Source organism: Botrytis fragariae, assembly GCF_013461495.1.
Source record: "Botrytis fragariae strain BVB16 chromosome Unknown tig00000001, whole genome shotgun sequence".
NCBI lineage: Eukaryota > Fungi > Ascomycota > Leotiomycetes > Helotiales > Sclerotiniaceae > Botrytis > Botrytis fragariae.
Genome location: NW_023500987.1, coordinates 3,736,416 through 3,752,984, shown reverse-complemented (window position 1 = coordinate 3,752,984; position 16,569 = coordinate 3,736,416). Strand labels below are relative to the sequence as shown.

Below are 16,569 nucleotides of genomic sequence, written 5' to 3'. Positions count from 1 at the left end.
TACCCATGTGTACATGCATAGAATCTGTTAACAACGTCTTTGGGCGAATGAGGTTGACCTTCATACCTTCGATCTTTTTCATGATGGAAGCATAAACAGGAAGAAGTCTACAGTCTTTATATCATTCAGTTCACATAATGAGAGCTGCGCATTGTGCAATTTGACTCCAATGATCGAGTGATTGGTACAATCCTAGATGTCTGAACAGGAGAGTGCATGGCCCAAAACCAATTTGATTCAGAGCTTGGGATTTTACATGAAGGGAAAGGCAGCTTCAAATCATGCAATCTGACTCTAGTGATTCAAAGAGCCCCATACATCTTGATGGGTAAAGTGAACGGCTCAGAATGCATACCTTTGCATATTGTGGCGACGTTCTTCTGCATATTGCGTTGCATGATTTCCTGCACTTTGTTTGTTATTACTTAGTCTGTTGTCGCTATCTGACATAAATCATTACTGTCCCATCGTTATTTCCTTTCAGATTTTTAAAAAGAAAGCAAAGAGCTATCCATTCAAGAATCATTTCTCATTCAATCAACTATGAATCTAAGCGCCATTTCAAACAACAAAGGCGAATCTCCTAGGTCCATGAAATCTCATCAACCAAATTGTCTTCGGTTGCACTTTATGCTATTGGAGATGCCAAATAACGAATTATTGAAGGAAGAATTTTCAACTATAGATTTCCTATGGCTTCGAAGAGTAATTGTAGACCAGAGTTCTATTCTTAGTGACCTGCTGATCTCTCCATAGAACAATCCCTCGCCAAATATGGCCAAGTTGGTGGTATATCGCTTTTTACACATGCACAACCTCTACCAGACCGACGAGGGTGATCAGATCAATTGATCACATATTCAGAAACGGGGAATTACCAAAAAATCAAAATTGCAGAGCACAAATGATTCACCGATGCAAAAAATTGATTTTCTCAACTTCTCAATGGAAATCAAATGGTATATTGATGCACAATGAAGAAACCCGTCTGGTCAAGAGCGCAAAATTTCGAAACGCTTGGAAAAGTCAAATCATCATCATGCGAAACAGAATCAAAATTACTAATAAAGGAGCACCTGTCGTTGAAGTACCCAATGATGTTCCTGCAAAGGTACTAATTTTTTCTTTCTCTTTTCAAATGTTGGACTCACCAATCCCATAGGTTTCGGAAGCAAACAGTGTGATGACCGAGGTATCTGTCGCAGCCCCGAGGCCATTACTGGAAGGAAGGCAGAATAGCACCAAAATGATCACCACTACCGAACCCCTTATTAAAGTTGATCCCGATGGACCTGTGGATTTAGTTGACGAGGTTAAGACAGTGTCTCGAGTGAAGTTGGAACACCTTGACTCAGAACAAGTTCAACCGGTGCTGAGAGATACTTCACTAAATGTTACAGATGAGACTTATCATTGCTCTCCTTCTCACTGTCATGGTTTACCTGATTTTGAGTCCGATGTTCCCGATAGCCAGGTTCCACCACCGGATACCACTTCAATTTCTCGGTCCGGTCCTTCACGAAATAGTATCATGGCTGAAGTCATATTCTTAAAGGACTCGAAGCGTATCAACTACTCTTCCGAAGCTTTACTTTCAGACCATACCCAAAAGTTCAAGGCCTGTGCACGGATAACTGTGCTCACCCCAAACAAAATCGGTCGAAAAGTTGTTCGTGATGCAATGAGTGTGATCTGGGACAGTAACCATGAATTAGTCCTCTTCTGGAAATCAGTGGCTTTGCGAACGTCTACCATCATAGAAATCACGTTCCCTGATGCCACTTGGTTACCTGGTGTCACTGTTGACACTAATAGTGACGACGACCTTCTCAGAGCTAGACAGGTTATCTGGAATAGCTTCTGGATATTCCTCGCCAAGCAACCAGAAACCATTATCTCGACCTTCAATATCAATGCAACCCCCGAAAGTCCCAAACTCGGGGTAGCACTCTCTAAGCGACAACGAAATAGTATACCTGATGATCCTATATCTCGTCACCAAGAGGACGGCACAAGCCCTTGTTCCAACGATGCATATGATATAGCATTCCGAAACTATGTGTCCAAGATCAGTAGCCAGAGATCTTATGAAAATTCTGGTCCACGTGAGGGAATTCAGAGTATCGGCCAAGCTCCAATATCACCAAAATCACTTCCATTGCTGAAAAGACCTGCCAAGCGGCCGCGCTTGATAGAACAACAACTCACAACAGCTCAAACAGAACTTGCAACTACAACATCAAATCCCATACTTTGGGGACAGCAGATACAGCAGCAGATGCCAGAACAGCAAACACATCAACAACAGCATGGGTCGCGTCCAGTTCATACACCTGCAGGGTCTCACATTTTGGGATCTGTATATCATCCCCCACCACAACCGTTCATACAAGCCCAGTCTCTCCAACCAAACAGCATTCGCACTCAGCCACGGACCAGCCTTCCATCGACAAAGACAGCTGTGTTTCACCATGAGCCAAATGGTGCATTCGCGTCATACGCATGTCAAGCAACGCCGCGTACGAACCATTCTTCCCGTTCCCAGACTTCACTAGCGATGCCTCCTACTCCAAGTAAAACCCATGAAAACATGCCCTCTCAACGCATTCCTCGAATGCTCGCATCCACTCTCACGTCTTCATACCAATATTCTCCGTATACTCACGCCTCAGCACCAATGTCTCCTCCTGAAACCAGAGCTAGATCTCAACGTTCCCCACCTTCAGCACATCATCCACCATCAATGCCAACATCAAGACTCAGCCATCACATCCAAACTTTCAATCATCCCGAATTACCCCAATCCCCACCAATTACCCCTCAGTCTCACCGCTTTCCTTCATATCCCCCCTCCCACCCAACCCCAACCCCAACCATCCAATTCCGCATCCAACTCCAACCCAACGGCCCCTTCAGTCCCCCCTACCCCAAATCCGTCCTCGGCATCCCCGGTAAACCCGCAATCACCACCTCCCAATTCTTCGCCTGCTTCACCGCAAACACAAATCCCATCCGCGGGAAGAATCCCGACTCCCTAACCTTCCGACTCAAAGACGCAGTGCCAGCCCCAATTGCATATACCGTTTCTCGAACGGGAATAGTGGATGGAGTCGATGCATTGGTAAAGCTGAGAGCAGATATCAAGAGAGAATGTGAGAATGCGGGGAGATTGGTCATGGGATTGGAAAAATTCGAGATTTACGTTAGTATCACGGAAGAAACAGATACGAGGAAGGAGGTGGAGCTGCCTAGGCAGGTGTTGGGAGAAGAGTGGTGATGTTGCAAATAGAATGGTAGAGAAATGGTTATGGTGACTCGTTTACTTCTTACGAAAACGGTTCTCAGTTATTATTAATACTGCATGAAATTTGATCACGATATTTATTTATGTAAAGAAACACTGTGGTCAATGTTTTACAAAACTTTTATCTTGAGTATGGATTTTACAACCGATTTTTCGATTCCGTTTCAGACGAAATACCTATACTTGATATCTTACATATAAAATCAAATCGCAGCACAGCACAACACGCACCAATCTCTCCTCCATTCACGTCTCATCGCTCGTAACTCAAGATCCGATCACGATGAAAATGAATACGCAACATCTATTAAGAATTCCCGACCTTCTATTCATCTAGTAACTATGAATTATTAAGTATAAACTTCCATGTATTCTGTTCCAAAAAATTCGTCCATCATCCATCATAATCGGAATAATCTGTGGTTAAAACCACTATAAATACAAGTCATCCATGATGTACTGATTAATTCATGTGATACAAGTGATGAAATAACGTATCAGTTCAACTCCATATTACTGGTGCAACTGAAATCACAGAAGCCATATCTGACCCATAACAACCATGACAGCAATAGGCCCAATAGTCGAGATGACATAAACAATATTCGAAACAGCAGGTGTGATAAGGGCGAAGATACTGTTATCGATACCAGTCGATGCAGCCGATGCTTGGCTGGCAATTGGCGGACTTATACTTGCAGATGTTGCGGGAGAGGTGTTTTCGGCCGGTGTAGATTTGATCGTGGTTGAAGGTTTGCTCCCTTTGTTACTTGATTGGGCATTACCCGTTGGCCTGATAATATGTTAGGCATTATAGCAATGGGGGATTGTATGGCCCACTTACTGAGAAGTGTTGCCTGAGAATAGAGAAGCAGCACTAGCCACTGCCCCAGATGCAGAAGCGGCGCCACCAGCACCTGATCCAGCAGACCCAGCAGCAGCTCCCCTATTACCAGCTCCCTCATCATCAGCCCCCCCACTACCAGCTCCAGAGTTGGTGCTATTAGTGAAAGGGGGATTTGGTCTAGAAGGGGACGTTGCATTTGAGTTCTCAGAGCCAGGCACAGGGTTCTTGGGTCCAGAGGATGTCGCGTTGGATGCAGGCGAGGGATTCTTCGGTCTTGATGACGCGGGGTTTGATATTTCTGGAGCTGGTGAGGAATTTTTTGGACCTGGTGGTGGTGGTGGACTTTGATTCGCCGATCCAGTCGAGTTTGATGCCGAGTCTGAACATACTCTATGAGAATGTTAGATGAGAATAACGAATTGTATGAGTGTATCCACATACGAGATAGTAACGGTGACAGTTTCGGCTCTAGCCACAAAAGCTCTAGCCATCAACTCATGCGTTGGAAGAGGAGGAGCTATTGTTATTGGAATAGAAGCTGCCGTAGAAGAGATGCATGCTGCACAATCACAAGACTCGCCATGAGAATTGTGGTGGACATTGTATGCTTCTGCTTTTTTCGACAATTCAAAAGCGGCCAATGAGTGAAGATCAGTAGGAGTTGAGGCTGATTGGACTGATGTGGTCGAGATACTTGGTCTTGACTTTGCCATGGCAATAGCAAGTAGTCCTGTAGCATCACGAACAGTATTGCTAACGCCAGTAGGATGTGTCACTAAACTGTTGATATCGGCTAGAATAACGGACACCATATCAGATCTTCCTTGAAGAGCAAATGAGACTGTATTTGTTCCTTGAGCAAGAATGGCAGAGACAGTGGTAGACTCCTCCATAGCATGCTTTTCGGATTGTATGCGGTCGATGATGAGAGATGTTGGAGTGTTCAAAGAGTCAGGCGAGCAATCATGCAATGCCAAAATCTCACTTCTAGCAGTGGATGGGGTAGAGATTGTTGTTCTATGAATCAACGTCAGCTCGAGTAAAAGAACCACTGGTTGATACCTACTGCCAATTAAGACCGAAAGTGATATCTCTTTTCCCCAAGCTGACACCATCCTTGCGGACAAATGCTTTTAAACCCTCTCCAATAAATACAAGTATGAGAACCGAAAAGGCAATAAGTGTAGCAACGACCACGGCAGGCCGCCCAAATCGACGTGAAGGCATGATTTCAATGAGAAAAGATTTTGGAAAGAACGTGAAAATGCTTGAAGCAAGTAAAACGGAGTTATGGCTGTATCAAAGACCAAAATTGCATCAATGTATGTGCAGAAGTGAAGGTTACAGAGACGAGGACCAAAATTTACCAAAATTGCATCGAGCGAAAGTTGTATTGAAGAAGTTTGTAGAGAAAGAAAAGGAAGAGAAGAGATATAAGACGGCTTTTCTAATTGTTGGGGGAGTTGAATGGTTCTTTCCTCAGTTGCAGACTAGTGATGCCTCTATTTCCATAATTGTCAAGGAACTCCTTCCCTATCAGTATTCGCTCCAAAGGATCCTTCCTACCTGCCATTCCGGCCTTCCTATTCGAAAATCGTCGGCTTGTTTGCGCCTTACTTCCATACTTTAAATCATAGAAAAAATCAATCACAGTAGCAATTCAATCAAAATGAAGGCAATCAGTTCATTGAGACATAGCTATAGACCCTAGCTTTTAACCCCATATAAACCCATTTGCATAAACTAAAGAATTATTTTCACAAGCCCACTACACACCTAGTAACGCTTGCCGGCACGGAGAGAATCACCGAATTCCTCCAAAGGACTTCTGATGAGCTTGGTCTCCTTCCATAAGTTAGGAGTCAAGTATCCGTATGTGTTGGCAGCAGCGACGAAAGTAGCCTTCAAGGTGTTCTCAAGGGTCTTGGTCGAACCGGAGGAGGAGGTGTATGCATCTTCAACACCTGCGAGTTGAAGGAGACGCTTGACGGCTGGGGAAGCGACAAGACCGGTACCACGGGGAGCTGGGATAAGCTGGAGAAGAGAGAAAAATCAGTAAACAAATTAATCATAGTATTTTCCAGAAGTTACTTACTCTGACAGAGACGGATCCGCACTTTCCACTCTCCTTGGTTGGGAGGGAGTGAGGAGTACCCAAGTTGGTACCCCAGTAACCTCTTCTAATTGGGACAACGGACAACTTGGCGATGATAATAGCAGCACGGATGGCAGTTGCGACTTCCTTGGAGGTCTTGATACCGAGACCGACGTGTCCCTCAGAGTCACCGATGACAACGATGGCCTTGAATCTGGTACGTTGACCGGCACGGGTTTGTTTCTGGACAGGCTTGATCTGTAGACAAAATTCACATCAGTATCCATATTTGCCAAATTTCCATAATCGCATGAAAGCGGTTTTTGTAAATTTCGCATACCTTCATGACCTCATCCTTCAACTTTGGCAAGAAGAAATCAACAATTTGGTACTCCTTGATTGGCAAAGAGTGGAGGTAGATCTCCTCCATAGAGTTGATCTTTCCGTCCTTCACGAGACGGCCAAGCTTGGTAACTGGTTGCCATTCCTTTGCCTCGTCCTTGTTTCCTCCACGTCCGCGACCACGTCCACGTCCACGTCCGCGTCCGCGATCTCCTCCACGGCCTCTGTCGCCGAAACCTCCTCGTGAGCCGCCTCTTGGTGCGTCAGCCATATTGATATCGAATTGATCGTTAGGTGGTGGTTGGCAAGTCGGTGGGCGTTGAACGATTAGGAGATCAAGAACTTCGAAATTATTGATTAGAATTTGGAAGTGTGGGATATTTTTCGCTTAAGCAATTATTTAGTCGCCCAAAAGTAGATTAGCGTTCTGATGAGAAAAGCTCATGAATGCCTGATTACAGACACTCATGAGGATCAGGCATTCTTAGAGGGGCAGTCACGTGCACTGTTCACTTTCCTTCCTCTAGGTGGAGGTGTGTTTCTGCATCTCATCTAGTGTTCATTGAATGTAACCTTCTATTATATACATATTTTCTCACTCACCTTGACATGAATCCCTCCATCAATTAACGGCGTTGAGTTTTTAACACCTACCTACCTACCTACCTACCTACCTACCTACCTACCTGCCTACCTACCTACCTACCCTCCTCTGCTAGAGAGCGATCAGCCAATCGATTCGTCCATCGCAAGTACCTGCCCTGCCTTCGAACATGCACTTATCTAAATGCACAATGCCCATCGGAAACACATCCAAACAAGAATCGGTCTCTTCTGAAGGCTTCAAAGGCTAAAAAGGAATAACTTTGCTCGATATCAGACTACACAATAATATACACAGTCAAACTTGAGTATTGCTACCTCATATTTGCCACCTCGTACAAACCAGACCTGAACTCCATAGCACCATACTGAGTTCCAATTTCATAACTTGTCAGATATTATCATTCAAAGAAAAGAGATTACCAAGTCCAATCATTCACCCCATTTCGCCTTGGCATATCAGGAAAAATCGGTCAGACGGCTCCGTTTTGCTGCTTCCCACATCATGATTCATCGCAGTAAAGAGATTAAAATTCCATCAATTTGGAAGGATGTCTAGTAACATCAATGAATTCCGTGTCATTGAACCTTTTCGTACGCCATTTCCAAAATCATGTAGGTCCTCGTTACGCCCTCGAAATTAACTCCTATGGTCCATCGCTTACCAAGAAAATGTTGTTTCTCTGTACCGTGGGTTTCCATTATCAACTTGTTTCAGTGTCAATTGTACCGCCAACCATCGTTCTTCAGAATTCAAATGTAAGTATGAAATCGTCCATCTGGATGATTCTGGGATTGGTTGGTCATCTTCCTGAATACCTTCTCCTTCAATACTCGAAATCCATGCGCAGATCCTTGCTACGCTAATGGTGTCGAAGCAAAGCCCTTCTCGCCTCGCTTTGGACCAAAGCAGCGCTATGGCCTGACGCCGAATTCGTCGATCACGACATTTTACTGCCGTGATAACGAGAGGGAGGATCGTTCCCATGTCGAGAGTGAAGCGAGATGTGTTACTCGGGTCATCCGGACTAGAAAGTAAAATTTGAGCTTTACATATAATCTCCGCAAAGAGATGGTTGTATTCGTCATATAGCATCTCTGTATGTGGGACACTTGATGCAACAAGTATCGTGGCAATGTTATAATAGATGCTCAGCATATGTGTCGCATCGGCAGAAATACTTCCAGTGTGTGCTTCTTCAGCATGGACGGATTGGAAAGCTTTTCGCCATCGAAGTAGCTGTGTGGTGTAGTGGGTATGAAGTCTGTTCCAATATGGCGTGGATAGTTGCTCTGGTTCAGTTTGCGACTTTATGAGATACTTTGTATGGAATTGACCAATAGCGGCCATCAGGAAATCCCATACTTCTCGAGCTTCTTGGACACTATCAAATTCGTCTGGAATATCCATGTCATCCTGAAGAAGATTTGGCACAGGGTATGGTGGTGGAATGAAAAGCCCTTGGACGTCAAGACGAGCAAATAGCCGGCCCAAATCGTCGACTAGACTATCCTGGATCTCAGACAACGAATCGTGCGACAATCGAGAACTTCCCCCTCTTCGAGCAATTCTCCAATCAGCTAACAATCGAGAACCGCCTCTGAGATGAGTTAAAGCACCTTCGTAGCTTCCCTGAAGAGATTCAAAGGTCATAAATAGTACGCACGCTGTGAGAGATGTTCTCAAATGTCTTCTGCCATCGGAGAGTATTATCCTTAACGAAGCAATGGCTCTACTGTATTCCCTTAGTGCGAAACGGTGGTGTTCATCTAGGTGATGATGATCAATTTGGGGAAATCCCGAAAGTGATAGTCGAGTTGGAGAAGATGTGATCTCCAAAGACTTCGCCAGAGCTCCCAAGGCAATAGTCGCATATCTGATGGGCGCATCTTGGTGACAGAGTTGAGGAACCTTTTCTGTCCAAAAGGTAGGATCAAAAGAACCACAGATCTCGGCTGCTGTTTTGTCACAAAATCTTTGAAAATACCGACGTTCGAGTTGATCACCGTGTATAGCGACCGAAGGGGTATACGACATCACAGACATCGGCCGTGGATGGATAGGTACAAGAGCGTTTGCATTTTGTTTGGAGACATCTTCAATCTGCTCTGGAGCGTATCCACCACACTCGCGACCGAGATTTTGACACCTAATACATTGTGGTTTGGTTTCGTCGCATTTAACACGTCGCTGTCTACATTGTATTAGTCAGTTACGGATCTGATGATTGTCCGATAAAGATTCCCTGGTGGAGAAATCCCAATGGAGTGGATCCGCAACTCTGACTCTACTTACTTGCATGTTGAACAACCAGTCTTCGATCTCGGACCGCTTTTTCTGAGTCCTTGACTTCTCGATGTTTGTTCTGGAGAACCTTGATCAGGGGCAGAAAAATTATTGAGAAATTTATAAACATTTGGATATGGAAGCCTCAGTGACATTGCTTTTGTCGTGAAGCCTGTACAATTTCCGCATTAATTTACCGACAGCCGGAATAATACTCGTCGGGGTTTCGTTAGGTTTTGTGTGGGTAGTATTGTAATTCTTCCTTCCACTCTTTGTGCTATCTGCTTCAAAGTTCAAAAGGTTTTGTTTCTTGGAGTCGTTTGAACGAGCTGGAAATTCTCGCAGTTATTGATAGGAGTCGGTCCGTTATTATTCACGAGAGTAACGACAAGGGAAATCTTGTCTTGGACTGGTGACTCGGCCAACAACAGACACGGTTTTATTGTTTTCATGGGCAATTTACATTAGCGGGATAATGCGCAGGCTTCTGGTCAAGGGTAAATGAAGGTGAACGGTATGAGAAGTTTCCCGACACCCAGATTCGTTATATTGTGCGGCATGTATCAGCAAGCTTCCAGTCACACTTAGCAAGCATTTATATATCTTAGTGGTCAATCCCCTCATCTTTCAGTGCAGCTTGCAGCTCTGTACCCCTCTCTCAAATTGAAGAAAACGGCGAACTGACTATCGAATCAGGACATGGCATAGCAAGGATTTACGCCACTAAATGACCAATGACAGATGCCAGGCAAGGTTTTGTACGGGCGTGCCAAGACTTGCATCCAGGAAGGTGGAAGATGGATAGGATCCAACACGTGAGAATGTGCCTCTCTAGAAGCTTTCATAGAGCTCTGAGCTTGGCTTTCTCAATGTATTGTTATGCGAATCGGCGAGTGAGGAAGGAGTGTGGATCAAAAGATAAATATTCATTGGCTATAACACGGTGCCGCCCCTCTTATACAGGAACTAGCGCTTATTAAGTCACTTTCTCACGGAGAACCTAACCGAAGAGCCGGAACATCAAAAATCCCCCAAATTGTGTGAGGATTCTGAAAAGCGTGATGTGCTTCAAAACAAGAATATTCGCGAATAATGCCTGTTTTAAACATCATGTGGCTTGAGCCAAAACAAGGTTCTTTAAACCTTACCGTCGAGCCCATTTGGAACACCACAATCCCCCACAGAAAGCTGAGTGAGATCTTGTCTACTCCATGGCGACGCCACACTCCAGTGGAGTCGACTTCCTCTCATCTTTAGGATTGTAATATGCACGTCGTGTGGTTTCCCCCTCCCCAAAGATACTCCAAGAATTTCCATTTGTTCCTGCGTTCTATCAAGGCCGGGAACCATGGAAGTCCTCGCCAAAATCAGCCTTACCCGTCATCAATTTCTTCATTGCAATTGTCATCATCACGTTACCGCGACATATAACATGTCAACCAAGGAAACAATGAAGCTTTAATTTGGATAATACGGGGTGAAGCCTTTTCTTCACGTCACCAAAATTCGGTTCACAAAGGGTGCAATGCGAAAGTCTCCATCGGAAGGAGCAATGCTTGGAAAACCATGCAGAGACTCAATTTTTCATGACCGCAATCTGTAGAAGATCTACAGGCGTCTTTGTATACTCTTTACTAAGAGATATGACTGGGCTTATAACTCGCTTCCATTCTCATGGAGTGCCTAAATGTGCTTGATGAGTGGCACAATCTCACTTAACTTACAAGAAAATCTTATCCCAAGATTTTTGACTAAGGCTAAATTTGCGACACTACATAATCTCGTTTGGTCTAGTGGACGATGAATTGATTATACATACAGGAAAGATGATGCAACGTGAGCTTCTAGAAGTAATCGCCCCTCGTTTGTGCATATCTCAGAGCAGACTGCGCGTATTTTAAGGATGCCATGCATGATGCATAATGGTATTCCAAATATCCACATTAATATCATGAACTTGATGCGATATAGAAGCCCTGAAATTCGAATTGGTGAACCACATCCTCGGGATCCAAAGTTCATTATTCAAGCACATTCATTATTCTACGATGCAGTAGCACCGTTTGTTGAATTCGAGGCACACAGTCTACATGCAGTGTTTGCTGCACAATTTTTCGAGATGTGCATTCATTCTTCAAGAGCCAATTGAAACCTCCCCCACCGTTTTGATAATTAGCAAATGTGAAGTTCAGCACTCTTTTTCTGTTCAATGTACTGCTGCATGTACTTGTACTACTCTGCATGTTGTACAAATACCATCGGGCCTTTTTAATAACGAATTGAAGGACTTGATCTCATGATTTTGATCTCCGATATACCTCACACACTCGCTTTATAATCCACTGAGCATGCTTTCTTTTTGCTCGGCCCTACTTTCGCAGACCGCATCCATCTCGTATCTGTCAAAGATATGATAGGGAAGACGTCCGCATTCTGAAGAAGCATAACAAGGCTTTGATATTGAAACGGGGTTACAAATTTTCCACCAATTAATGTTCGTCTCTCGGTTAAGCATGACGTTAATAAACCATATTGACTCTCAATAACTACAAATTTCAGCCACTGCTACCAAATTTATCAGCTCCGTTCCCAACTATTTTTTCTTTCAGGAGGAACTCTTCCACAAGCAGTAACGCCAGGAAATGATATTCATCTCCTCTTGCCTCTTTTCCCACCCTTTTGTGTAACCATACCATCATCATCTTGCAATCTCTTCTTCCCTCGTCGTCTTACAAATGCAAAAGTAGAGCATTGCTCGGCCGTCATATTCCTCTTGCTACACTCGTTACAAGGAGGACTTCCCAAACAATCAAATCTCTTTTTCTTTCGTTCGCATGGTGGGCATTTTGGTTTGTTTGCTTGCGTGGGGTCGGTTGAGGATGGGCGCCACACGCGCTCGGGGAGCGGAGTTCGGGGTTTACAGATGTTTGGGTCGCTTATCGATGGTACTAATGCTTTGGGAGTAGAGACATCTAAAGCAATTTCAAGCGCGTTCTCTGCTAATTTGCGAAGTTGCCAATCCCCGAGAGCTCTAAGGGGCTCTTCGTCGGAACACTCGTTGTCTGCATCGGATCCACTGTGATCTTGAGGTTCGTTATTGGGCAACTCGGGTAGCTGTGGTACCTCGGATGAACCGTCGGATCGTTCCGGGATGTCAATCTCGATGGGTTCAGGTGAGGGGCTCAGAAGTTGAGGAACTTCAATCTCAACGGGCTCAGGTAAATACTCCGAGAGTTGAGTGGTTTCGATCTCAAGGGAACTACCAGGAACTTCGGGCTCGGAAAGTTTTTTCTCGGGGATATCTGTGGCGGAAAGCTGCAAGTCAAGATCGGGCGAATTGGGAAGCTCATTCTCCTGAGGTTTATTTTCTGCAGAATCTATACCTGGAGTACGTTGAGTGACCTCGCTGCCGTAGGTTTCTTTGCATGGTGAGTTTTCGTCCGACCGCGCGTCAATCTCAGAAAGATCTTCCTCTGGAGTTTCGACTTCTGGAGTTACACTTCCTGAAGTTCCAGGAGCACTAATTTCACAACCCCCGGTGATTGGTGATTTCTCTTCGGCCCGTTCTTCAATAAGTTCTTCATGCTCAGAACTCTGAAGTTGTACGTTGGAAGCTTGGCTTTCGTTCTCCATTCTCGTGTTACAGAAGAGAAAGGCTGACGAATCAAGAAAGGTGGAAAGGGCAGCACGCGCGTATATAAGTATTACACAGCGTCAAAAGCGAGGTATCAATGAATGATTATGCGGTAGAACCAAGCAATCGCACCGAAAGGCAGCCTCAATGCACCTTTGACCTGTGGGTATGCTGTCGGCAACATATCCAATTTATTCTACCCATGCTATTATATTTCCTTGATGATTCTTGCGATTTCATTCTACTGGCGCACACCGGTGGTACGGGCGGGTAGACGCTTGGCGCTGGTAGCTTTTGGCAAGCGACTCTTTAACTTGTCAATGCAAACAATACCCTCCCTGAGCAAAGGTGCTTTGATGAGTATGGTTTGTGAGCGCAGAACAAGCATCTCAATTCGTTTACTAGCCGAGCCCATTGTGTGAACATGAAGCTTCTTGGCAGTATTTCATGATATCATACAAAGTACCAATCGTTCCACGGGTAATATCTTTGTTACTCTGATCTCATTACAACAATTACCAGAGAAACTGCATTACAAACATTCTACTTTTATCTTCTTCATCTCATAGCACTGGAGATTTCTATGTTATCAAAGTCTACATCTAATTGAAGCGGAGCAATGCACCTGTATTTTCAAGTATGATGCCACTTATTTCCTTCACACTGTAACTTTTTACTTCATCCAATCCTTCAGGTATGTATAGTCAGTAGCTGCTGAAGTGTAACACAACAATGAAAGACAATAAGATCTTGACCACAAAATTTCAACAACCTAAATGCCTTATACACTGCATATTATGACCTCAAAGATACCACCAGTATGTAACTTCCTATTGGTCTTCTTTTATCGTTACTGCCCGCCAAATCTTTTTTTCTTTCGTGACTATTGTTTTTATCGTCTCATTCATTGTCACTGTTGCTGCCACCTCTTTCAATGACTCTTCTTCATCTCGCTCGATTGCCCGTATTCATGATGTTCTACAAACCTCATGAGTTGGGTACGAGAAGCTTATGTCCGAATAATTTTTTTTCATTACAACACTCATCCACCCGTGTTCTTTCCTAGCCACCAGTTTATAAGTTCTTTATCGAAATCTTTCGGGATGACAATGGGGTTTTGGTATAGTGGTATTGAATCATCTCATCCTCCTATTTTGTGGAAGCAACCAACCGCAAAATTTTGTTTGTTTAGTCAGATATTGAGTTGAGATCGTTGAAAGGCCAGTACGGTACGGTACATGCATTAGATGGCATCAAAGTAGACAAACTTTGGTAATGACTTGAGAATGGAGAAAAGAAATATCTTAATTTAGGCCTCCATCTACTTACAATCCGCTTCTGTGCTACAATTCCGTAGTAATAAGTGGATGACCATCTCTGATACCTGATCTTATTCGCTTTAACATTCACCAGCTCATTATCCATTGGGGGCTTTACTGTTTGATGCCATGATTCGATCACTAAACCATCGAAACTATACTCCCCAATGACTCTTTTTGCGCTAGTCAAGTCTTAACTATGCATTTAATACCTGTAAGGATTGAGAATAAGTGTTGAAGTTTTTGGAGAGTGGGGCGTTTAGTACTATAGCCAATAATATTTGTCATGTTGGGGGCGGGGGATATTCTTTGGGAATGTGGTAGACAGCGATTAACTTTAAACAGTTTATGAGATAGTACAGTAATAGGAGAGCTAAGCTTGATAAGGAGTAGCTCAAGCCCTATCACGAGACTAGACCTTATTGAAATTAATTATTCCGAATAGCGTCTTTTCTAACCTTACACTTCCACCATATCCTATGATAGATCATTCCTTTCAACAGATATATCGTTACCTCTTACACCTTTCCGAATAGGAAGTCCCTTCTTTCGGTATATCCTTCCAGCGATTTTTAGTGTCGGGAGATTACTTTCATCACAATATCGTCCTCCCTTGTGGATTTAAAGGGTTGTCATCGGGGATTTAGTTTGAATGGTCACTGGGCTCTCATTCCTGATAATGAGAGTGGCTCTTTTCATTGATGACCCGAGAGAACTTGAGATACAAGAGCAGGTGGCCAATCTAATAGTTCTTAGACAGGCGTACAATGAAAAGCGCTTACTTGCCTCTCGACTCAGCTCAGCTTATCTTGGTGACTGAGCAGTTCCCTTTAAATTTCAAAAATAAGGCTAATGCAGTATAATTGAGATGTTATTTGACATTGTTTGATGGTTCTTATCTCACTCACTGTTATCATCTCCTCTCATCTTTTGTTCGCCGTCGATTTCCTACATTCAGACATGACAGCAAACGTTTCGTGTCTAGCGATGAGTAACATACAAAGTTGCTGATTTCATTGTGACTATCCTAGCCATTCTCTGGAGTTTTCTTAGATCTGTGGAATATCGAGGTATTGAAGAATCCATTGCCTCTCCTTTCAAGGGCCCGTTCGGAGCGTTTTCTGATTTATAACTAAAATAGGGTTGGCGTATTAATGTAGCCTCAAATCTGAGGGTCTACATAATATAGAAGTAGTATTTTATTGATATATGCTGGTCAAAGCTCTATTACAGATTTGGTAAGACTATTGTATGAATTCCTACAAATTCCTAAACTTTGTAGATCTATATTTGTGGACTTGACATAGTGTCATTTATGTATTTGATAAACTGCTTTTACCAATAATATAGCTTTAAAAAGCTAATCTGGTGTCTAGTTTAATGGTATATTGACAACAAATGTAGCTCTACATCGCCTGAAAATCAATCCGAACAGGCCGTGAGTATAGTCAAACATTTTACATGATACCACCAACCGACGTTAAGAAACCTTTGTACTGTTGGTTATAAACTTACTGAGTGAAGATTCTCCGCATTAATATATAAGATGCCTAATAAAGCGATAGAGAGATAGTATCCGTAAGTAGTTTAACTCGTTAATGTTTAGTGTTATTCACTTCTCGCAGGCTGAGAAGAACAGTCCATCAACCACTCTGATTTCAAGATGGACTCTCGTCTTGCGCTGAAGTTTCCATTTTCTAGTCTTGTGAATGCAGTATCTTTAATGCAGGTGGTTCTTGATCGTATCCTGACTCTCATTCGAAGAGTGAATTATATCATCAATAAAATTAGATATAATGGTTATTTTTATCACTTCAATTTTATGGCTCTGCTTGCATTCGAGATTGACCGTGGTATATGTTGGATTATCCAAGCTCCAAGTACGTTGTTACAGAATCTGTAGACCAAGAAGTAGAACATTTGACTGTTTAGACAAGGTCTAGTAGGAAGATGCGATAATTAAGACTGATACAAGTGCGTAGCTTCATAGCCAGGAAATATAACCGGACTATAGGAGTATGGCACAACCCTCAGTTACATGGGCATCGAGATCGTATTTTCAGTAACGATCTTCTTCAACGCTATATTTGTCGAGCTTCCATCGTGGTTAATCGGTTAATGGTTGTAACGAGATACTA

General features: G+C 43.4%; 4 protein-coding genes across 4 annotated transcripts; 1 reads left to right on the top strand and 3 right to left on the bottom strand.

Moving 5' to 3' along the window:
* Nucleotides 1–543: 543 nt before the first annotated feature.
* On the top strand, nt 544–3,277 carry Bfra_001135 (uncharacterized protein; the record flags this gene model as incomplete). The annotated part of the gene is made up of 4 exons (XM_037331573.1): nt 544–733; nt 757–835; nt 898–1,111; nt 1,163–3,277. The coding sequence occupies 4 exons, from the start codon at nt 544–546 to the stop codon at nt 3,275–3,277; spliced, it is 2,598 nt and encodes an 865-aa protein (XP_037197906.1).
* A 558-nt stretch (nt 3,278–3,835) lies between these two features.
* Nucleotides 3,836–5,378, bottom strand: Bfra_001134 (uncharacterized protein; the record flags this gene model as incomplete). Its single annotated transcript, XM_037331572.1, has 4 exons — nt 3,836–4,097; nt 4,149–4,541; nt 4,593–5,168; nt 5,218–5,378. The coding sequence occupies 4 exons, from the start codon at nt 5,376–5,378 to the stop codon at nt 3,836–3,838; spliced, it is 1,392 nt and encodes a 463-aa protein (XP_037197905.1).
* A 518-nt stretch (nt 5,379–5,896) lies between these two features.
* Bfra_001133 (putative transcription factor cys6 protein) lies at nt 5,897–9,633 on the bottom strand (the record flags this gene model as incomplete). The annotated part of the gene is made up of 6 exons (XM_037331571.1): nt 5,897–6,185; nt 6,247–6,504; nt 6,587–6,930; nt 7,535–7,578; nt 7,857–9,386; nt 9,488–9,633. The coding sequence occupies 6 exons, from the start codon at nt 9,631–9,633 to the stop codon at nt 5,928–5,930; spliced, it is 2,580 nt and encodes an 859-aa protein (XP_037197904.1). The 3' UTR covers nt 5,897–5,927.
* Nucleotides 9,634–12,127: 2,494 nt separating this feature from the next.
* Nucleotides 12,128–13,111, bottom strand: Bfra_001132 (uncharacterized protein; the record flags this gene model as incomplete). Its single annotated transcript, XM_037331570.1, has 1 exon — nt 12,128–13,111. One exon carries the CDS (start codon nt 13,109–13,111, stop codon nt 12,128–12,130), a length of 984 nt encoding a protein of 327 aa, XP_037197903.1.
* Between the last annotated feature and the right edge of the window lie 3,458 nt (nt 13,112–16,569).